Source organism: Schistocerca nitens, chromosome 6 (assembly GCF_023898315.1).
Source record: "Schistocerca nitens isolate TAMUIC-IGC-003100 chromosome 6, iqSchNite1.1, whole genome shotgun sequence".
Taxonomy (NCBI): Eukaryota; Metazoa; Arthropoda; class Insecta; order Orthoptera; family Acrididae; genus Schistocerca; species Schistocerca nitens.
Window position 1 is genome coordinate 571,823,082 of NC_064619.1, and position 24,131 is coordinate 571,847,212.

General features: G+C 42.9%; 1 protein-coding gene across 1 annotated transcript in view; it reads left to right on the forward strand.

The window, feature by feature from the left end:
- The first annotated feature begins 236 nt into the window (after window positions 1-236).
- LOC126263476 (probable cytochrome P450 6a14) overlaps window positions 237-24,131 on the forward strand; it is a 148,705-nt gene continuing 124,810 nt past the window's right edge. Inside the window, exons 1-2 of the mRNA XM_049960570.1 lie at window positions 237-384; window positions 12,348-12,599. Coding sequence (XP_049816527.1) covers window positions 237-384; window positions 12,348-12,599 — 400 coding nt within the window. The remainder of the gene's footprint in view (window positions 385-12,347; window positions 12,600-24,131) is intronic.

The window sequence follows — 24,131 nt, forward strand, 5'->3', positions numbered from 1 at the left end:
GAGATCTCAGCTGCTTCGACTCTAACAAAACCGTCTAGAAACTGACTGATCAGTCGTGCTGCTACAGAATGCGTTACTGTGCTGTTAAAGCACGGTGTTGTAAGATAAACTCACTATTATCAGATACAGGAAATCAGCTAATGGCACGACTCCTTTTCACAGAATTTACGATCGACGACGTGGCGGCACAGTCGATCCTGTTTTACGCCGCAGGATTCGAAACATCGTCGACAACCATGAGTTTCGCGCTCTACGAACTGGCTCTCAGTCCAGATGTACAGAAGCGGCTGCACGAGGAGGTGGACGCGACGCTGAAAGAGAACGCAGGACAGTTGACGTACGAGGCCATTTCCAGCATGAAGTATCTGGACAAAGTCGTCGCAGGTGAGTTTCTGCAGCCACCATCACAACTAAAACTGACTGCCTTCTTTTCATTTCCACACAGGCAATCTTCATTTGGCGGACGTAACAGATTCCACAGAACTATCCTGAAGTAATTTTTTTCACTCTGTAGCCCACTGTAAGCTGCTTTTACGAGGGCAGTTCAATAAGTAATGCAACACATTTTTTTTCTGAAACAGGGGTTGTTTTATTCAGCATTGAAATACACCAGGTTATTCCCCAATCTTTTAGCTACACAACACTATTTTTCAACGTAATCTCCATTCAATGCTACGGCCTTACGCCACCTTGAAATGAGGGCCTGTATGCCTGCACGGTACCATTTCACTGGTCGATGTCGGAGCCAACGTCGTACTGCATCAATAACTTCTTCATCATCCGCGTAGTGCGTCCCACGGATTGCGTCCTTCATTGGGCCAAACATGGAAATCCGACGGTGCGAGATGGGGGCTGTAGGGTGCATGAGGAAGAACAGTCCACTGAAGTTTTGTGAGCTCCTCTCGGGTGCGAAGACTTGTGTGAGGTCTTGCGTTGTCATGAAGAAGGAGAAGTTCGTTCTGATTTTTGTGCCTACGAACACGCTGAAGTCGTTTCTTCAATTGCTGAAGAGTAGCACAATACACTTCAGAGTTGATCGTTTGACCATGAGGAAGGACATCGAACAGAATAACCCCTTCAGCGTCCCAGAAGACTGTAACCATGACTTTACCGGCTGAGGGTATGGCTTTAAACTTTTTCTTGGTAGGGGAGTGGGTGTGGCGCCACTCCATTGATTGCCGTTTTGTTTCAGGTTCGAAGTGATGAACCCATGTTTCATCGCCTGTAACAATCTTTGACAAGAAATTGTCACCCTCAGCCACATGACGAGCAAACAATTCCGCACAGATGGTTCTCCTTTGCTCTTTATGGTGTTCGGTTAGACAACGAGGGATCCAGCGGGAACAAACCTTTGAATATCCCAACTGGTGAACAATTGTGACAGCACTACCAACAGAGATGTCAAGTTGAGCACTGAGTTGTTTGATGGCGATCCGTCGATCATCTCGAACGAGTGTGTTCGCACGCTCCGCCATTGCAGGAGTCACAGCTGTGCACGGCCGGCCCGCACGCGGGAGATCAGACAGTCTTGCTTGACCTTGCGGCGATGATGACACACGCTTTGCCCAACGACTCACCGTGCTTTTGTCCACTGCCAGATCACCGTAGACATTCTGCAAGCGCCTATGAATATCTGAGATGCCCTGGTTTTCCGCCAAAAGAAACTCTATCACTGCCCATTGTTTGCAACGCACATCCGTTACAGACGCCATTTTAACAGCTCCGTACAGCGCTGCCACCTGTCGGAAGTCAATGAAACTATACGAGACGAAGCGGGAATGTTTGAAAATATTCCACAAGAAATTTCCGGTTTTTTTTCAACCAAAATTGGCCGAGAAAAAAAATGTGTTGCATTACTTATTGAACTGCCCTCGTATATTCCGTAACAGTTTAAAATTGTGTTCGAGATCCGGACCTGCCCCCAGACTTTGTCGATACCGAATGCGATAATCAAACTTTGCGTTGCTAGGGAAAAAAACTGTGTCCACTGTTGAGTACTGACACAGAAGTTTCATTATATAGACGTCTTTATTCGGTTATCTGGTAATTTGTGCAGCATAACTCGACGTGTCATTGACTCAACAAGTCGTTGGAAGTCCCCTGCAGAAAAAATTGAGCCATGCTGCCTCCATCCCACATCGTTATGGAGCACTGTCCTAAGTGATACGTTCGTTGTACGACCCACATTGATTTCTGTGGTTATTTCGTGCATTGTTGCCTGGCTATTAACACTGACAACGCTAAGCAAATGCCACTGTTCTCGATAGTTAAGAGAAGGGCGTCAGTCACTGCATTGGCCGCGGTGAGAGGCAATGTCTGAAATTTGGCATTTTCAGCACACTCTTTACGATGTTGCAATACTGAAGTCCCTAACGATTTCATAAATGGAATGTCCCATGCGTCTGTCTCCAACAGCCATTCCGCATTCAAAATCTGTTAATTCCCTTCGTCGGTCCGCAATCACGTCGGAAACCTTTTGACACGAATCACCTGAGCTCAGATGACAGCTCCACCCACGCATCTTGTGTACGCGATACTACCGCCATTTGTATACGTGCCATCCCATGAATTTTGTCACCTCAATGTAAAGTGTGAGTTATTCCAGAAGGTGTGATCGATAATTTAGAAATGAAACGAAGAAACTTAGATAAGCCTCGCTTCTCTCGGGGCTGCCAAAATAGTTTCAGTGTTTACCTTTGACGAGAGCGCCAAATGTAAATTCTCCTGGTAACAAAGATGTCGATCGTTGAGTAGTTACTGAAGATTAGTTAACCGAAAATCATTAGATTCATATTGTTCGTGCACGAGTAGATGATATTAATTCCGAAATATTAACAGACGGAAGTTCTGAAATCTTTGCTGTGTCACATTATTATTTTGACGTTTTTCCGGGAGAAAAGAAGGAATGGCTGCAGTGCCAATGTCTGATTTGCACATTTTTGGAGCTACTGGTAAGGTGCCGAACTGATTAAGCATGAGGCGCTGCCGCCGTTGTCGAGATTGAGCACCAGTTCTTAACTATTCCTCATCTTTGAGATGATATGTCAGTGGACGTCGATTTTCTGAATTACCATTCCTGTGGACTTGAGTTTGATGCCTTCCAGCTCAATTAAATATAAATGAAACCCACCTAGTAATACCTTTTCTAAATAGCAAAGACTAGAGTTCAAAGCGATTAATTTGCATGAGCTTAGGATTGTGAGAAAAAGAGATCGAGTCACTATAAGTGATGATATGGATAACGAAAACAAGCAAATTAAGTCAAATATATGTGAAAGGATTCAACCTGAAGTGCTGGTTCCAGCATTTGATAACATACAGTTGTAGTACATGTAGGGAACACCGGCGGAAATCGCATTTCGGTGTTCTGTTGGGAGCTGCTTAAGAAACATAACAATGACGAGCGAACGAAGTATTTTAAGCAACTCCTGAACTTACAAAGGTGCTAGTGGACTGTAAGCTATACCAAGGCAGGTTCTTCTCACGGATTGTGGAAGATTGGAACTTATGCTTCGCAGATGAACTGTAGATACTGTGATTGTTCTAGTGCATCATGGTTGCTGCCGTTATGGACTGAGAATTAATGCTCTAAAGTTGCGAGAGACAGTAACAGTTGAGAACTTGGAGAGGCGTTTGCAAAAGTGCGTCGCGGTTTATGACCAATGCCAGAAGGTGATTCATTAACTACACCACTACAAGCAGGGTTATAACAAGGGTTCATGTGCTTGCATCCGAACAGAACACTGCACAAGTTGCTGCAATGAGTTGCGAATCCTCCCTTGCAATCATGGGTCGAGGGTCGGTGGCTGTTCTTGCAGTATTATAATTAGGCCGTTGTCCGCAGCTCGTGGTCTTGCGGTAGCGTTCTCGCTTCCCGTGTACGGGGTCCTGGGTTCGATTCCCGGCGCGGCCAGGGATTTTCTCTGCCTCGTGATGACTGGGTGTTGTGTGTCTTTCATCATCATTTCATCTCCATCGACACGCAAGTCGCCGAAGTAGCACCAGGCGAACGGTCTACCCGACTGGAGGCCCTAGCCATACGGTACTTATTTTATTTATTATTAGGCCGCTTAAACGAGATATGTTAGGCGACTCTGTACGCGTTTATTTAACAATGGACGGTAGGAGGTCCTCTCCGATTATCCACGACTCACTTTACTGTACCTAGTCCAGGTGCATAACCAAGCATAATACATACGTTAGACGTGTATGCAGTGAAAAATATTCGAGTGGGCCCACCTGCCTTAGTAGTCCTCTTTATATTTCCCATTAGAAATGCTGCAGATATCGTGTTGAATATGTTGTGTGGGGATCAAAACTTGTCGATTAAAAATCGTAATCGGAGTGAAATTAACGTGCACACACTCTGTAATCCGTAGGAGCGTCTTACTCTTTGCTGTAGCGTTGGTGCCTTGTAGCCTGGTACGATTTACACTGTGCGTGGTCATCCTCTGTGAAAGATTCACTTCGTGTCACCGCTACTAGAGTTGGGTCTGAATTTCTACTTTTAATTTCCATATTTTTTATCACAGCCAATGACACTCCCTATATCAGCTCATAAGACAATCTGCAACCTTGTGTATCAATGTTACTATTTTGTATTTTTTTCCCAGTGTAGCTATTATTCGCGCACTCCTTGGAAAACACGACGCAGTTGCTTCATGGGGGCTAGCTGAGACAAAAGAAATCGAGGGAACTCGCCCTATACTGACAAGTTTCCCTCGCTGTCATCCCAGCCTCACTGCTTTGGTGGACGAGTTTTGTCGTGTGCTTTTCTATACGAAAAGAGTCGTGACACGTGGAGTAAGCAACACACAAATGGAGACGACAGTGCCACAGTATAAAGGTTGTGTGGTGGGCTGACGTTGGCAGCTATTTGAAAAAAGTAAACGTCGGTCAAAAGTCGTAACTTTCTTCCTTTATTCGCCGTTTCTTCTCGAATCAGTTACCACGTCAAATGCCTTATTGGAGTGCACGACGAGTAGACAGCCGACATGCCTTCACGCCATGTCTGACAGGCTGTGTCAACGTGCCCAGAAAAATAGTAATCAACACTCTGAGTGCAGAGCCGATTTTACTGGGATTTCCGTTGTGGCGGCGGTCCCGCGTGCCTGCGACCACTTGACTTGCGTTGAGTTGAAATACGAGAAAGGGGTGCGTAATGGTTCGCATGCCGCCCAGAAACCCATCCGACGGCAGCGCGGCACTTGACACCCAGCAGAAAAGCGTTACCTTGGAAAAACTGTCGCCGTCCTGGGCAAGTCAACAAAACGCAGATGCGCCACTTGACAGTTGTTGAGTTGGAGTATAAACGGACGTGGTACCAACCGGAAAGAAAAATTATAAACCCACATCCGTACCTCTACTTATTTGACTAACTCGTTCTTGGCTTTAGTAATGGGTACATCTGATTATTTTCAAGACAATTCTGAATTAGTGGCTCATAATATTTGCTCTGTTTTTATGAATATGTCAAATAAGCGTCACTTTGATGGGAGCAAACGCCTCATGCGTTGCGTGTAAACAGAGTGATTTTACTGTAGGGTGTGTGTTAGCGTCCTCGTACCAGCTAGATTCCGCTAGATTCTCTCCTGATAACAGCAACTGAGACCGGTATCACGTAACCGAAATATGAACCTGAAGCATATCGAGCGTAGTGGGGGAGCTCGCAAGGAGCAAGCTTCCAATCTCCGTCGGGAAATGTCATTCCGTTATCAGGTCAGGATAAAAGCCATGGAACTTCATTCGGATTTTCTTCCTAACCCATTTATCAACTGATCGTTTCCGAAATTGCTTTGATGTCCATGGGAAGCTAACGGCTCTATAAAACAGAAGATGTGTAGTCCAATGCAGTTACTGTAGCCCAATCCACGAACGACTGCGGTTAGCGCAAGTCGGGGAACGGACGGGGATTACGTTCTTGCCGTTTCCAAGCCTTACAGTTGCGGTAAGTGCATACACGTGATTTGCGCCTGCTGTCAGCGTGTATCCTGCAAATTAGGTCTTGCACTTGTGTAGAATTTATCGCTTACTACCATCATCAGATATGACAACTCGCAACAGATCGAATAATAATTCACTAAGAAAATCTCTACGATCGCGTCGACTGCTCGCATAGCATACAACATTCACAACAGAGCGCTCAGAGCAGTACGCAACGCCCTTTGGCTGTCGAAGAATGAGTGATGTAGGTGCGCAGAACGAGACTAAACTAGATCACCATCGTTCATGACTCCAACCATAGAATTATAGTGGTTACTAGAATTATTATAAAGAACAATCAGTGGTTAACAAGTCTCCTCAAAGCCATTTCCCTTATTTATACAGTACTTCTGATACTTTCGAAAGCTGTTTCAAAATTACAACCGCACCAAAAAGTATTTTTTGTTTTTTTTATTGTTATTTTCACACCTGATACAGGATGGCCAGCAGCGGCAAACTACGCCGCTCTTCGGCCACAGATATGACTAATGATACAACAGGAGACAATCTAAAAACAGACATGGTGGATATATAAACGTAGACACACAAAATTAAAACACACGGAGCCGTTCACGGGCGCAGTGTCCAAAATAAAAACGTTCAGAAATGTGGACACGCACAGAGATGACGGAGACGACACACGCGAACAATGGAGCACAAACGATGAAACACTGAAACGCTGGAACACGAACACGACGGCACACACGAACACTAGGCGATGATCTCCGGCGCGCGAAAGTTCACTATACGTGTACGAGTCCGGGGACCTGCCAAAAAGGGGAAAAGATGGGGAGAAGTGAGAGGGGAGGGTGTAGATGCTAGTGGCAAAAGAGATGGGAGAGGGAGGAAAGAAGGTACAGGGGGGTAGGGGAAGCCGGGGGGGGTGGAGGAGGGAGGAAGGGAGGAGGGCGAGAGGGTGCCCTAAGGAAAAAACACAGGGTGTGGTAGAGTACGATCAAAGTTGGTAGGAGGGGTAGATGGAGGGGATGAGGGCATCATCATGGAGGGGGAGTTAGTCGAAGCCACCTTGGGCGAGGGTATGGAGAGTGGAGAGATGGAGAGCAGGTGGGACATGGGAATACAGGCGCGGCAGCAGACTGGGTGGGAGAGGATGGGAGAGACAAGCGGGCGAGGGGGATCAAGTTTACAGGACGTGTAGAGGATCCGTATCCGTTCGAGGAAAAGGAGGAGGTGCCGGAACAGAATAAGGTCATAAAGGATCCACATGGGGGAGGGGAGATGGATGCGATAGGCGAGGCGGGGCGCATGGCATTCTAGAATTTGAAGGGATTTGTAAAAGGTAGGAGGGGTGGAGATCCATGCAGGGTGGGCATAGCAAAGGATAGGGTGGATGAGGGATTTATAGGTGTGGAGGATGGTGGAGGGGTCCAGACTCCATGTACGGCCAGAAAGTAGCTTGAGGAGACGGAGGCAGGAGCGTGCCTTGGCTTGGATTGTCTGGAGATGGGGGGGGTCCAGAAGAGGCGATGGTCAAGGGTGACGCCAAGGTACTTGAGGATGGGATTGAGGGTGATAGGACGGCCATAAATGGTGATAGAGAAGTAGAGGAGACGGAAGAAACGGGTGGTTTTGCCTACAATGATCTCCTGACGAAAAAGTATTGGCACACGTGCGTATTTAACGTTGATGGTTACAAGCGCTGCACCTTCAAGTACGCAGCACATGTACGTGCTACCTCACATACCAGACGTTAAAATTCTGCCCACAGTGCCTAGCATCAACAAAGAAATGCAGTGTTTAAGGCAAACATGTATCTCCTCCGTACACTAAAAGTATTGGCACTGAGGGTGGCTTCCTGGTAAATTGCTGGGTTTTCAGGTACCGGAACGCCATCTGCTGACGCAGAGGACACTGCCTGTTGTTGACGGCCCAGTCGCTAGTATGTTGCTGTACTGCGCGATAGTGGTCAGCATGGGGCCGAAGAAGAAGGAACATTCAGTGGCGTTGCGTGAGAGAGTGGTATTGCTCCATTCACAAGCCATCATTCGTAAATATAAAGTGACTAGAACAACAGTGAATAAGTGTCGTCCTGGACGTCCAAAAGTGCTTACAACCAGAGGGGGTCACCGTATCATCACACTTGCTCGAAAGGAACCTGCTACAAGTGCCGCAACTATTGCTGAGGTTGTTCATACAAAGTCCGACAATATGGTTGGTGTTCAAACAATACGAAATGTATTGAATGAGGCTGACATGCATGGACGTTCTGCCAGGAAATAGCCATACATATCGGAAATTAACCAGCAGAAACGCCTGCAGTTTGCCAAGGACTACATCAGCAAGCTGATGGAGTTTTGGAAGACTGTGATATTTAGCGACAAATCGAAGTTCAATGTGTTCGGATTTGATGCAAGAAAGAAAGTTTGGCGCAAGCCGAATACGCACCTCGACTTCAAACACTTGCATCCCACAGTCAAACACGGTGGGGGCGATATCATGGTCTGGGGCTGTATGGCGGCGTCCGGCGTTGGAAACCTAGCTGTAATCCACGGTACAATGGATCATATGAGATACATCGACGTGTTGAGAGGTAGTTTACACTCTAGTGCACAGACATTGGGCCTTACTGGGGTGTTTCATTTCCAGCAAGACAACGACCAAATTACACGTCATATCACCTGGAATTTAATACAAAGCATTTCTAGCGTTTACGTGCTGTTGTAGATGCTTAAGGGATGCACACTATCTATTAGAAGGTGAACATCAATGATGAAAACGAACACACTGTCCGATTCATACTCGTGTGCCAATACTTTTTTGGATGCAGAAAAGCGATGTTTAATTTCATAACACTGTATGTTACTTTACGGACAGGTGATTTTGACATATTTGTAATCTGTGTAATGTAAGGTGGCACGTGTCTGGGTTCTGTTTTGAAATATATGTTTCTCTTAACCTACAACCACTAAAATGTAACTGTGCCAATACTTTTTGGTGCGATTGTATATTGTTTTCCACAGAATTTAGAAACCCATGAAATGCTGTTAATTGATCAAGTTCGGATTACATATTTCACTGAAAATGCGGAAGCATGAATAAACAAAGAGTAATAGATTGTAACAATGCCCAACACCTCGCAGGCAAGCAATCTCGAATGGTTATCACCGACCGAACTTTCCACTTAAAAGATTTCATGTATTACGTGGGTGTTGCGAAGCAGATGATAATGCTCTAATTTTGTTCAGTAGTGAGTAAGAGCAGCGGGGAGGTTATTGAATTAATTAATGTGAAACCGAAAAAAATGGAAACAACGTATCTAATCACAACCAAATACATGAAAGAGTTTAGATCACGTTGAGCTACTTATTTGGACAGTGATTGTACAAGGTGTACAACTTCGCTTCCGCCGTTTGCCAATAGGTGGCGACAACGATAACTAGCGGTCGAAAGAAACAGATCGCAGACGTCAGGCAGTTAGCTTGGACCTCGGTCAACATAACTTCATTCAAACATTAGTCGATTTGTGTCTACATCATAAAGTTGTTCTTGATGGAAAATGTCAGTTTCCGAGCCTAATTCTCGTCATTTGCGGGAGGTGTTACTATTTTGTTTCAATGTGAAGAAAACAGCGGCTGAGTCTCAACGAATGCTCTCAAGTACGTATGGTAAGCTATCAGTGAAAGAACGTGTCGTGAGTGGTTTCAACGCTTCAAGAACGGTGATTTTAACGTCGTAGACCGGCACAGTGGTGTAAGAGAGAATGTTTGCGAAGCTGCAGAATTGTATATATTGCTGAGTGAAACTCAAGAAGAATTCGCACGATTTCTTGGAGTGACACAGCAAGCCATTTGGAAACGTCTCAAGGCTATGGGCATGATTCAGAAAGAAGGAACTTGTGTCCCGTTTGAGTTGAAACCAAGAGACGTTGAAACGGCGTTTGTGTTTGTGAACAGTTGCTTCGGAGGCAAAAACGGAAAGGATTTCTGCATCGCATTATGACTGGAGACGAAAAATGGGTTCATTACGATAACCCTAAACGCAAAAACTCATGGGGATATCCTGGCCATGCTTCCACGTCAACGGCCAAACCGAATGTTCACGGCTCCAACATCATGCCCTGCATTTGTTGGGACCAGCTGGGTGTCGTGTTCAATGAGGTGTTAAAACCAAGTAAACAAGCACAGGTGCTCCTTATCGAACACAATTAAAGCGTTTGAGCAGAGCATTAAAAGACAAACGGCCCCAATACAGCGATAGGCACGATAAAGTGATATTGCAGCACGACAACGCTCAACGTTGCAAAAGAGGTCAAAACTACTTAGAAACGTTAAAGTGGGAAGTCCTACCCCACCTGTCGTATTCTCCAGACGTTACTCCCTCTGACTATCACCTTTTTAGACCAATGGCGCATGGCCTGGCTGACCAACACTTCCGATCTCATGATTGGATCGATTCGTGCATCACTTCAAAAGATGAACAATTTTTTCCACGCAGGATTCGTACACTGCCCGAAAGATGGGAGAAAGCAGTGGCCAGCGATGGAAAATACTTTGGATGATACATGTGTAACCACTTTGTTTCATTAAAGCCTCAAATGTTCCGGATAAACGGCGGAAGCAAAGTTGTACACCTTGTAGAAACGATCGTTCGGTGTCTTTCTATGATAAATTAATTTTGTAGTGGCCGTCGCAGAATATTCCTCCTTCAGTCCGTATAGTTTCATGAAGTTCCCATAGCTGGCGACGCTATACGTAGCCTTCAAAATGGCGTCCATAACGGAGATGGGCACCAAGCAGAGAGCTGTCATTGAGTTTCTTTGGGCGGAAAACCAGAGCATCGCAGATATTCGAAGGGGCTTGCGCTGGCAGTGAGCAAAAGCACGGTGAGTCGTTGGGCGAGGCGTTTGATTAATTGTAATAATCACGCGCAAACCTGTCCGATCTCTGGCGTGCTCGCCGGCCGCACACGGCTGTGATTTCTACAATTTTGGAACGTGTGGACACTCTCACTCGATATGATACGATACTGCGGGGCCTGTGTTGTTCACACATGCATGCATGTCCGAAGGAGTTTTGCATCGCACTTCTAAACGACATAGGCATTGTAATGTCGTGTATATCTGCCAAACCCCGAGCAAACGTCAATCACTTAAAAATTCTTCCCTGTATGGAATATGTGGATGTATGAGTACAGATTGTAGACACATGGCCGGCCGGAGTGGCCGATCGGTTCTAGGCGCTACAGTCTGGAACCGCACGACCGCTACGGTCGCAGGTTCGAATCCTGCCTCGGGCATGGATGTGTGTGATGTCCTTAGGTTAGTTAGGTTTAAGTAGTTCTAAGTTCTAGGGTATTGATGACCTCAGAAGTTAAGTCCCATAGTGCTCAGAGCCATTTGAACCATTTGTAGACACATGATTGAAGATTGGGTCTGACAGTGAAGCGTGCCCGGACAGCCTAAAAGTAAGGCGATCGCTCACGATAAGCAGGAAATATGGGTTCGAGTCCCGGTCGAATTCAAATTTTAATGGTTCTCCATATTCGCACCTGCAAATACGTTCCATGACTCTCATTCGAGGTGATCGACGCGACAGAATCATGCACCTTGCTGCTCAACTGTACTTTCCTGTTGGTCCTGCTGACACTCATCTTCCAGTTGGGGTACTCAAATGTTTGTGCCCGCTAAGCTCCTCGCTGCCTAACAGAAGACCATAAAGAGCGACGAAGGACCATTCCCTGCACGTTACGACACTGATCGTGACACGTGGTCTCCGACGTCGACCGGTAGATTGGCAATAAGCGGGCATACATGCCCTCAAGTAAGGTGGCTCAAGGCCATCGCATCGAACGGAGATTATACGTTTTTGTAGCCAAAAGCGTGGAGAATAATTGGTGTCTTGCAATCCTGAATAAAACCAGGTATTTTTAGAAAAAAATGTGTTGCATTACCTGTTCACAACAAGCCTATCGAGGATTGAGTTAATTCATACTTCACCCGATGTTAAAACACGTCAAAATAATACAATGTAATAAAAAAATGTTTTCTGGCTAGGGCCTCCCGTTGGGTAGGCCGGTCGCTTGGTGCAAGTCTTTTGAGTTGACGCCACTTCGGCAACTTGCGTGTCGATGGGTATGAGATGATGATGATTAGGACAACACAACACCCAGTCCGTTAGCGAATAAAATATCGCTACTGTAAGAAAGAGGGACTAATGACCTCAGCAGTTGAGTCCCATAGTGCTCAGAGACAGCCATTGTAAGAAAGACATAGTGGCAGCGCGTGTATGTAACGCTTCGTTTTGGTTTTAGCGGAACCACTGAAAGGCTTACAGTCTATAAATTTGTAACAACTATTGACGGTGTTAGTTACTTCATTTCCTAAAGGCTTTCTTTCCGTTCCACAGAGACTCTTAGAAAACACCCACCGGCAGCGGCCACTGACAGGAGGTGTGCACGCGACTTCCAGCTTCCTGATGGTGGGCCTGTTATTGAGAAAGGGACGCCTGTGTTCATCCCGATATACGCCCTCCACCACGACCCCGAATACTACCCAGAACCACAACGCTTCGACCCCGAGAGGTTCTCAGATGAGCAGAAAGCAGCGAGACACCCATACGTGTACATGCCATTTGGTGAAGGTCCTCGTAACTGTATAGGTAAGTAATCAGACTCTTAATATGGGTGCAACAGACATGTAATGCGAAAAATTTACGATAGTCTCTTTATAACTCATCAGATTCATGATAATAATTTTTTTTCTGTGGTAGATTGATAAGCAACGTTGGTTACATTGTCTTAAATAAGTGCATTTCGTTTCGTAACTATCGTGATTTTGCAGTCGTCTCTTTCCCCATACGAGTTTCCTTTGGAAAATAATCTTAGCCCGATTAGTTGTACACGAGGATTTTGGAAATCAACGTCAGACTCATGCGACTGGACTAATTTTTGTCTTCCAGGAATGCGGCTAGGTCTTCTTCAGGCTAAGATTGGTCTGGCGTACTTGATGTCCAAATACGAAGTTCGTCGATGTGAAGAAACCACGGTGCCTCTTCAGTACAGTACGTGGTCCGCGGTTCTCATGTCCACTACTGGTATACAGCTGAAACTGGCCCACAGGAAGTAACCAAAACTACCTCACTGGTTGCTCTCAGCCATCTTTCACACTCTTTGCCTGTCTGTGTAACATTTTATACTATTTGTTTTGTAAACATTTTATTTGTGGTCGGAAACGATGAAGAGACAATAAATTATTTCATTCTACCTACAAAATATTGTTTATAGTAAATTTTTTGTTCCTCTGTTGCGTACTTAATCAACATTTCCTGCAGTGCAAGGAAGGTTCAAATTTTTTAGTCATTATTTGATACACAAATTCTTCGGAGAAAATGAAGTGTAGTTAACAATAATGCGACATTGTTGGGCGGCCGTATGTATTCGAAGTGACCACTACTAGGAACGATACAACGCCATTGTCGTCCCCTGAGAAAACTGCCGATGTGACTGGTACGACGACTCTTCTTGACCATCTGACGCATCTTTGTAGCGCCTTCAGTATTTTTGGTCTCTTTCTATAATCTTCATTCTTCGGCATTCCTCATTAAAGGAAACTAAAAGGAGTTGGATACTGAAGACATGCTGGCTACTCAACTGTACGTCCTCGCCTTATCAATTGTGTGTGTAAAGTGTCATCCTAGTACACTCTGGCATCATGAAATTACTAAAGTAAAGCACCACATTCTTGTAACGGTATTTAAAATCTCTGTCCACAGAGAATTGCTTTAAAAATTTACTGGCATTTTTAGTAGAATTAGCTTATACGTAGTAAAATAATGACTGAAGAAATTCTGTAAATCTCAGTTGAAGGGAACGGGAAATGTTGCGAAAACACAAATGCCATATGATGCAATAGAATAATTTGACAATGATCACTTTTTGACAGTCAGAAAATTCCAACATTACAAAGAAAGCGGAACGGCTTACACCACCGCACATTTATACATCAATTCCAGATCGGTTTACCAGTGCATTGCCCACTTAGACATAAACTTCATTTGTGGTCATATGGAAGGTGCAATAGCGGAAACCATGCAAAGAGTCGCTGCAAACAGCCGTATGAACAATTTAAGAGTGCATTCTTGGAGCGATACTGGTCCACGGAAAACCAAAATAAGATAAAATATGAATTGCTACAGAAGGAGTCATTCGAAAATTCAGGAGAAAAGAAGCCAGTTAGATTTTTTTAAGAAACGGCAAAAAGGAATCAGTGTTTAGACAATCCGTACAGTGATGGGGAACTGATACGTATGTGCACAATGAAGTTACCATTGCGTTATCAGCAATCATTGGTTGGTAGAGCAGGAGATAATATACAGGAATTTACAGGGGTGTTAAAACAACCTGAAGTCATCTTCAGTGAAGATGACGCATAGAAGCAACGTGCAGTGAGACAAACTAACGGTAGGGGGAATAATAGCAGCCGGTTGGCCTTCAGTAATGCTTACAATGGCAATAACAATGTTGGGAAAGGTAATCGTTTTGGGAAGAATTGTAATCACCCATCGGATAATAATAGCTAAGATTTTGGCAACTCACAGAGGTCAAACAATAACTATGGTTTTGGTGAGCCGCGGAATTACAATAATGGCTTTGGTCCCAGAAACCATGGTGGTAACTTTGATTCGCGATATGATCACCGTGCAAACGAAGCAGGAAGATTTAGATGTTTTCCACCACAAAACCCAAGTTATTCGGGTGGAACTGGGATGCTAGAACGCAGAAAGGTTGGGAGAATCAGACTTCAGCAGGACAACACACGCTAAATGAACCGGTGCAGGAAGTCGAGTTGAGGCCACCAAATCCTGGTAAATCACAGAACTGACGAGATGAACGGTACGAAGACCAGTCACAAGCGATTCAGTCGCCAAATGAGATTGATTTTATAATTAAACATATAAATAGACTTAGCTTTAATCAGCAAGATTCTGAAATAGGTTTTGAGGGGTGATCAGATACAAATACCAGCATGCTGGGAGACAATTGACTGTGACTTGACCGATGATGAGGAACAAGAGTTGTTAACACCTAATATAGGCAGATGTACAAAAATTTATGATGACCAAATTGTGAAGGACGTAGTTCATTTATACGAAACCGAGAGAGAAATGGTATGCCGAGAGGATAATGCACCATTGGCAACACCATTATTGATACCCAAGTCGGAATTAAATTCCCTCCTGTACCCAGAGTATAACATCAACACCTAGTAAGATTAGCACTGAGCAATAGGAAGGCTACGGCGTTAAAGTTAGTTCTTTTCGATACACAAAGACCCTATGAAAGTAAGTAAAGTAGTCCGCAATAGCGCAGTCGAGTTGATTAATCCAAAAACAGGAAAATCATTAGGTTTGCACCATGTGAGTCATTTGAAATTCTACAAGAGTAAAACAAAAAAAATATTAGCCCCACAAGGAAATTTAGTTGTATTAAATATCCAGAAATCAAACAGTAGGAAACCTAAGAAAATGCACACAAATAAAACTTTTTAATTTGTATACATCTCATTTAAATAAATAGGACTACTTTCGCAGTAGGTTAAAAGGATAATAGTGAAGGAAAAACAATAAAGTTAGAACTAAAGTAACTCCTCTGCAAACGAACTGTGTTCTGGGGAAACAGTAGAAAGCAATGAGAAAGATAGAGATCGGCATGTGGATAGTGTGACGAAATAGTAGTAAATTCTCTCTTAAAAATGCTAGTCTGAAGAAGAAAAACTAAAGAAGTTGATTTTTGTGAACAAAACGAAGTCATGAAGTAGGAAGGAAGTAAAGAATTAGGTAAGAAGGAGATAATCATTTCTGGTTTGTTCCGTCGAGGACGGTGAACATATAGTTGAGGAGATATTCTGGGGGAAAATGAGAAGTACATATGATTTGAGGAAAGTACCAAAAGTTGATATTAAAATGGATATATGAGGGAAATAAGTATAAAAGGCCGTTTGGAGGAAAGAATTAAGAGAGAAAATTGAATTATTAAGCTAAGCGAGAAACGTGTTATTTCGTGGAAGGAGGCAGACAGACGGATGTAAGTTTACCCTAGAGAGGATTTCAATAAGTAAGAGTATGATGGGGGAAGAAACGAATATAAAAGTGTACTGTTTAGAAGAAGGAGAAAGGGATAAGTACAACTGAGAAAAATAGGCTCTAGGACAATGAAATAGAAAAGTTGCAGGGGCGCGGTTTTTGTTTGTCGCCGTTCGTACTGTCTCACCTTAATTGTCCACCTACTTCACTAAACACGTGAAATTGCTATCAAGTCCGAATTTATTATTTTTAACGAGCAGTTAAATCATTCCAAGTTCACATTCAATACACCATAATTTCACATGGCAAAGCAGCCAGAATATCTATGAATCCGACCCGATTAATGTTCGATGTGACATTCACTGACCCACTACTATAGCCAGTTAATACATTTGGTCGAATCAGTGGTCTTCAATGTCTGAAGTGCTCGCCTAAATATTCCATAAAGAATAAGGTATGTGCCACGTGGAATTTTCACAATGACCGAAATATCATTTGCTCATAACACATAAATTAACTAATTCAGAAACATCTAACGTTACTCAAAACGTTCGTAACTCAAACCTCCTTAGTTACGACTAGTTATAAACGCAATGAACTCAAATACACTCCTGGAAATTGAAATAAGAACACCGTGAATTCATTGTCCCAGGAAGGGGAAACTTTATTGACACATTCCTGGGGTCAGATACATCACATGATCACACTGACAGAACCACAGGCACATAGACACAGGCAACAGAGCATGCACAATGTCGGCACTAGTACAGTGTATATCCACCTTTCGCAGCAATTCAGGCTGCTATTCTCCCATGGAGACGATCGTAGAGATGCTGGATGTAGTCCTGTGGAACGGCTTGCCATGCCATTTCCACCTGGCGCCTCAGTTGGACCAGCGTTCGTGCTGGACGTGCAGACCGCGTGAGACGACGCTTCATCCAGTCCCAAACATGCTCAATGGGGGACAGATCCGGAGATCTTGCTGGCCAGGGTAGTTGACTTACACCTTCTAGAGCACGTTGGGTGGCACGGGATACATGCGGACGTGCATTGTCCTGTTGGAACCGCAAGTTCCCTTGCCGGTCTAGGAATGGTAGAACGATGGGTTCGATGACGGTTTGGATGTACCGTGCACTATTCAGTGTCCCCTCGACGATCACCAGTGGTGTACGGCCAGTGTAGGAGATCGCTCCCCACACCATGATGCCGGGTGTTGGCCCTGTGTGCCTCGGTCGTATGCAGTCCTGATTGTGGCGTTCACCTGCACGGCGCCAAACACGCATACGACCATCATTGGCACCAAGGCAGAAGCGACTCTCATCGCTGAAGACGACACGTCTCCATTCGTCCCTCCATTCACGCCTGTCGCGACACCACTGGAGGCGGGCTGCACGATGTTGGGGCGTGAGCGGAAGACGGCCTAACGGTGTGCGGGACCGTAGCCCAGCTTCATGGAGACGGTTGCGAATGATCCTCGACGATACCCCAGGAGCAACAGTGTCCCTAATTTGCTGGGAAGTGGCGGTGCGGTCCCCTACGGCACTGCGTAGGATCCTACGGTCTTGGCGTGCATCCGTGCGTCGCTGCGGTCCGGTCCCAGGTCGACGGGCACGTGCACCTTCCGCCGACCACTGGCGACAACATCGATTTACTGTGGAGACCTCACGCCCCACGTGTTGAGCAATTCGGCGGTACGTCCACCCGGCCTCCCGCATGCCCACTATACGCCCTCGCTCAAAGTCCGTCAACTGCACATACGGTTCACGTCCACGCTGTCGCGGCATGCTACCAGTGTTAAAGACTGCGATGGAGCTCCGTATGCCACAGCAAACTGGCTGACACTGACGGCGGCGGTGCACAAATGCTGCGCAGCTAGCGCCATTCGACGGCCAACACCGCGGTTCCTGGTGTGTCCGCTGTGCCGTGCGTGTGATCATTGCTTGTACAGCCCTCTCGCAGTGTCCGGAGCAAGTATGGTGTGTCTGACACACCGGTGTCAATGTGTTCTTTTTTCCATTTCCAGGAGTGTAGTTCTTCATTTTACATGCAATTTGCACAGTGACATCTAACATAGTCTTACACGTACGATCGCTAGCGAGCGACTCTCTCGATGCCACCTCACTCTCTGCCTATCTAACTTTCTCCGCCCAGGAGCAGCTTAATTCTGATTGGCTGATGGTCTGAGTGACCATTCAGAACGATCCTTCTAGAGCATTCTCGTGGCAATATTTGCCTGAGCCAATCACTAATCAGAAAATCATTTACGTCATTCCAATGCCAATTTATAATATAATATTTAATAAAATTGACCGAAATACAAAATAATCATTAAATTAATTTAGAAACATATTCCACTTCTAACTTTTATTCTGGCTGCTTTCTTACAAAAGCAAGCACACTGAAACGTCCCCTTAGAACAATTATACATGACTGTCCTTAAACTGGCACACAATATTTTTTAGCGGAACGCAATCTGGCTTTCAAAAATCCCTACAAAAGAATGACCCTGACTAACATTAACCTATACGTTTTACAAATCACTTACCTCACCAAAAATCTTCGTTACTCGAACTACTGCAATACAGCAAGCGCCACTACTGCCAGCTAAATAAAAGATTCAAAGTACGGAAGGCACTAACTACTGATAGGCATAGTTAGCAAATGAAAGATTTTGATAGAGAACAAACAATGTATTTACCTCAATAGTGTTCAAAAGTCATAATGTATATAGCAGTTCATGATATCCAGTGTTACAAATTTCAAAACTCCGCCATCTCTCTCGCCACATCCACCACTGCTGGCGGCTCACCACCAACTGCGCAACGCTACGCGCTGTTCACATCCAGCTGCCGCTGCCCAACACTACAATGGCAGACAACAATGCAAACTAGCCACAGACTGCACACAGCACAGCCAGTGATTTTCATACAGAGCGCTACGTAACGTTGCCAATAAGAAAACATTAAGAGCCTACTTACATAGACCCCATGCTCCCCACACAAAATTTTACAAATTGTTTTGGGCACTGGCCAACACATATTTGTTAAATTTTTTTCACAATTACAATAACAAAGATATCACACACTTATTGATACAATGTTGGTCAAAAGTTAAAATTTTCTCACAGTCCATAAAGACAGTCCTGATTTTTCATCACAGTAAAATAACAGTGTTTTTCTCAATGTCTGAGCAGTAAAAGAAAATGCACACGGAATTAATGGATTTCCATGCAGTCTTGAAGAAGTAGTGTTGTCCTTCCAACGGAAAGACAGTGCTGTCTCTTGACATGCAGACAGGTAATGGGCCACAACAGAGCAAACCCACAGCAGAGTCATTCGAAGTTTTGAAGAATATTGGTAGGTAGGTCATCACAGAGTAGACCCACTGTAGCCCTGGTAGAGATTATGGTATTGGTGGGCCACCAGAGGTGCAGACCCACTGTAGTCCTGGTAGAGATTGTGGTACTGGTGAGTCAGCAAAGATGTAGACCCACTGTAGTCCTTGTAGAAATAATGGTATTGGTGGGTCATCAAAGATGCAGACCCACTGTAGTCCTTGTAGAGACGGCCAACAGCCATCTGTTGCGACTGTGCAGGTGCACAATCACCATCGAAGAGTCTTGCGGAGAATATAGCATGAACCACCACTTGTGCACGCACAAAGTTTTTGGAATAGTCCTTAGAAGTCTTGCAGACAATATAGCAAGTCCATAAACCACCACTTGTGCACTCACAAAGTTTTTGGAATTGTTCTTAGAACCAGCAATGCTGTTAACCAGTCCCTTGCTGAATTATCAACACACATCCAAACGCTATCAGTCCCTACTTCTCACATATTGTCCATATACTATGACCAACAGAAACATGTGCAGTGAAATGGAACTTACAAGTTACTTAATTTGATGAACTGGTGTCAGTTACAACTTAATAACATAAGAATACAATTACAAAGGTACAAAATACATCATTAAAGAACATAACAATACTGATAACATTTGTAGTAATACAGGCTTTACAAAAGAATAGAAATATACATATACATCAGTGTTACAGGAATTATGACATAAGTACACACATAGAAGATCAGAATAACTTTCGAAACATCAACATGGGCGTTAAAACAAAAAAGAGTAAATAATGTCTAAACATCTTTACAAAGTAAATAACATAGTATTAGAAAAGTTCTACAACATAGCTCTTATTAGCTAAACACATTAAGACAGGAAAAACACAAATTCACATAGTGTAATAACACAAAAATACAGGACAGGGTTTGTTTTCAGTGTGACATTTGGTACTGCAGTCCACCCCAAAACTTCATTCCATATATCTTTCCTCTTATTTCAACATTTGTTTCCACCAAAAAAATTCTATCCAAGCATGCTTTCTGTATTTATATGTTCACACATTTCTTACCTCATTATTTATTTTCCATTATCTTACCTCATCATTTATTTCCAAGAAAATCCTACCTAAACCTGTTGTCCCTAAACCCTGCTTTTTTGGTTCATATCCTCTTTCAAAATACTTTTTTGGCCAAACCATTTTCTTATAGCTTCTCAATGCATTTCTTCCAATTCATCATAGTTAGTTTCTTATATAGTCTACCCCCTCTTAAGCTAACTTAAATCCACTGAGCTCAGATGCTAAACTAAGGGACGAGGCAATGCAGCAGCACAAAACAATTAACACAAACAGCAATGACAAAAAATTCAAATTGGCAAAGCAATTGCAATATTACAACTAATATAAGGCACTGTGCAGCAAACAAGAAAAATAAATCCGTAGTAAAACTGGCTTAACAGCGTAATACAAAGTCAAATTCAGTAGCACTATGCCTGGCACACAGCAGCAGCAAATGCAATAACTTATATCTAAACATGACAAAGCTCAAGCAGAAAAAATATTACATTAAAGACAACAATGCAGACAAGGGAAATGTATATTCACATCTTAATGTCTATGTAATTAAAGTGGTGCACCACAAGAAGTTATTTTACCAAAAAAATTACCAAATAGTTGAAAAGAAAATTCCGTATGCAATTCCTGTGAAGGGAAATGTCTTTTTATGCTCCTTCGTGTTTTTGAATAGATCATAAAATTATTTACTGGATCTATAGGCATAAAATATTTATATTAGTGCATCTATTAAATTTTATTTTAACCAATGCTGCAGTGCAGCTAGAAACTAGATATTAAACAAAATGAGTAAATAAATACATAAAGCAAGCCATATGGCATTTCTCTCAACTAGCAAGACAATAGCCGTGAAATGTTTCTCATCGTTTCATTAGGCATTTTAGTAAATATCATAAATTAAGAGCTCCACAGTATAATCAGATGTTTTCAAGTTTGAACGTGTCGTATTTGCGATGCTTTCTACAAAGAAATGTGAATAGCGAGGATAATTGCCTCCCTTTTTTTTCTACCTGTGCCTCTGAAAAGGCACACACTAATGGCTTTTTCTCCAGGCGTGTGACACAGCTGGGTGCCCACGACGCATTACGTGCAGGTGGTCACTTAACTTTCTTACGGAAATATTTATGACAGCAGTTTCCGCTACAGTGGCAGTCTCATATAAAAAATTTCACAGGTCGAGAATTTGAGTTGCAAATGTGTAGATACAAAATCTTATGAATATAACAGTGTCCAAAAAATTTTCGCCGGCATTGTGATACATTCACGCATTTACACACATTTCATAACTCTTAAAGTACAATTCTTGGTTTCCAACATCCTTTTTCACAAGTCAGAGTCCCTAACCACTATTCATTACTCCTTACCTTATTACACATATAAATATTCGTCGACACTTCTTCAATATTTCATCATAACAGATATGTAGCATAATCAAATTCCTCATATAGCATCAGCTTATTGACCATAAACATACCTCAGCAGCATAATACACATCGTCGTTGTAAAAATAACATCATAACACCTCAGTCAAATCTCAAAAACATCGTAGCTTTATGCAATCATTTCAAAACCTAAAGAAAATTCTCTGCTCATTTCAATAGTGTCACCTACCTCAAACGTACTTTAAAATCATGCTCCCTTACCAAATACATCATTCAACGCTCTCATAGCATCACAATGGTTCCGAAAAAATATGAACATTTCACAAAGTACAGACAAAATACAATTTCACAAGTGTGAAGTTACCCAACTGTGTAACTGCGTAAACGTGTGTCACTGATGTAGTAAAAAAAATGTTTGTTTCTCTGTTAAATAATCAGATAGCTGTGTACTTTATGTGTTAGAGAAATATGGTACCGAAGTGTAAAGTTGTATAAGCAAATACCATATTAGCTAGGGCTCGCTGTGCTTGCCAAACACGTGGTACACAAAGTAAATGTGTATCCCCCTGAGGATTAATGTAATTATACCCTCAGGTGTTACAGATTATTGTAATGGAATGAAATGTATCACGGAAAACCCTTGTATCATTGTACTTCAAATATCTTAAAAAATAAATGTTTTAAGAGCGAAATTAATCACTCAAATACGTGTACTGTAGCGCTAAACTGTGCGTCATGTTGTAAGATAATCTCTGTGGAAGTCTCGTAGTTATCGTCCTCCGAAAGCTAAGTTCTGCAGAAGTCAATGTACTTACCTCATGATAAACAAAAGTGAGATGCTTTGTGTATAGATATCTTAATTATTACGCTTATTGTTGTGATGAAGGAAGTACTGTACTGTAACGTAATGTTGTGCTACGGAAAAGGCTGTCCCATTGTAGCTATACCACAAAAGTTACTACTAAAACATGTTTTACTTTCCAGAATAAAACAGAAAACTGTGCAGATATAAAACAGAAACACTGCAAAAGCAACATTGTAAATTGTCACTCATTAGTAGCGTCGTGATAAAATCGTGTAGCTGTCACATAAACTAACCACTATGTCATCTGGTATCTCACTGAAAGTACTTTAAATCCAGAATGTATTTTCAAGTAAACCAAAATGTTGCATTAAAATCTCATTAGCAGTACCAGTATATGTCCTAAGTATGTAAGTCTGATATTCGTTACGTAATTGTGCAACTAACAAGCAAGAATGTACAAATACAACACTGTGTCGTCTGTCCACTATAACAATGCATTCGTTATTTCTGTTTAAAAATGTTCCCTAGGTTCTAGACTGGATATTTAACTTCAAACATTGTTGCATGTTAACAGTTTCTTAAGTCTGACAAAGCATACTAGAAATGTGAAGTGAAAAGTTTTATGGCAAAGACAAAGTTAAAAAGCAGATTATCTTTCAATAACTGGTTTTACATGTGAAATGTGGTGTAAACCTTTACTCTTCCTAGTACGCAGAGTTTCAACTTCAACGCAATTATCATGTGGTATACGTCAGATTCTGTAAGGTCCATTGTAAACTAGAAAGAATTTGTGACTCAAGTATTTCTTCTTATGTGACAATGAATGAGCTTTAATGAGAACTTTCTGACCAATATATAATTTCTTTGCATTTGCTTTGCCGTGTAGTTTTCTCCTTTTGTCTGCTGCAGATTTTATATTTTTAATAGCCAAATCAATTATGTCCTTGTGTCGAAGTTTACGTGTATTCGGGAAAGGTACAAGCTCTCTGATTCTGTTCGGTGGTTCTTCATTCTTCAGTACAAGAGTAGGTGGTAAAGCAGTGGAATCATGAGGCATTTCATTCAGCACATTTTGAAATAAGTGTAAATATCTGTCCCAATGCTGATGCTTTCTGTGACAATAAAGTTTGCAAAGCTTATTGATTTCTTTCATAATCCTTTCAGACGGGTTACAATGTGGTGAGTACAATGAAATAAAAACAGGTTTGATTTTATGATTCCGAAGCATGCATGACCAAACAGCAGATCTGAATTGCGGTCCGTTATCTGAAATGACTTTACTAACGTGTCCAACTTCACGTAAGAAATTTTTAACAAAGGCGTTGGATACAGACCGTCCAGTGGCTTTACGTAACGGAGTGAAAGAAACAAATTTTGAAGTAAGTTCAACAGCGACTAGAACGTACGAAAATCCATTAGATGTTCTGACAAGCGGTCCCAAGAGATTAACAGCAGCAAATTCTTTTAATTTAGAAGGAATAATAGGAAACAATGGAGCACGATG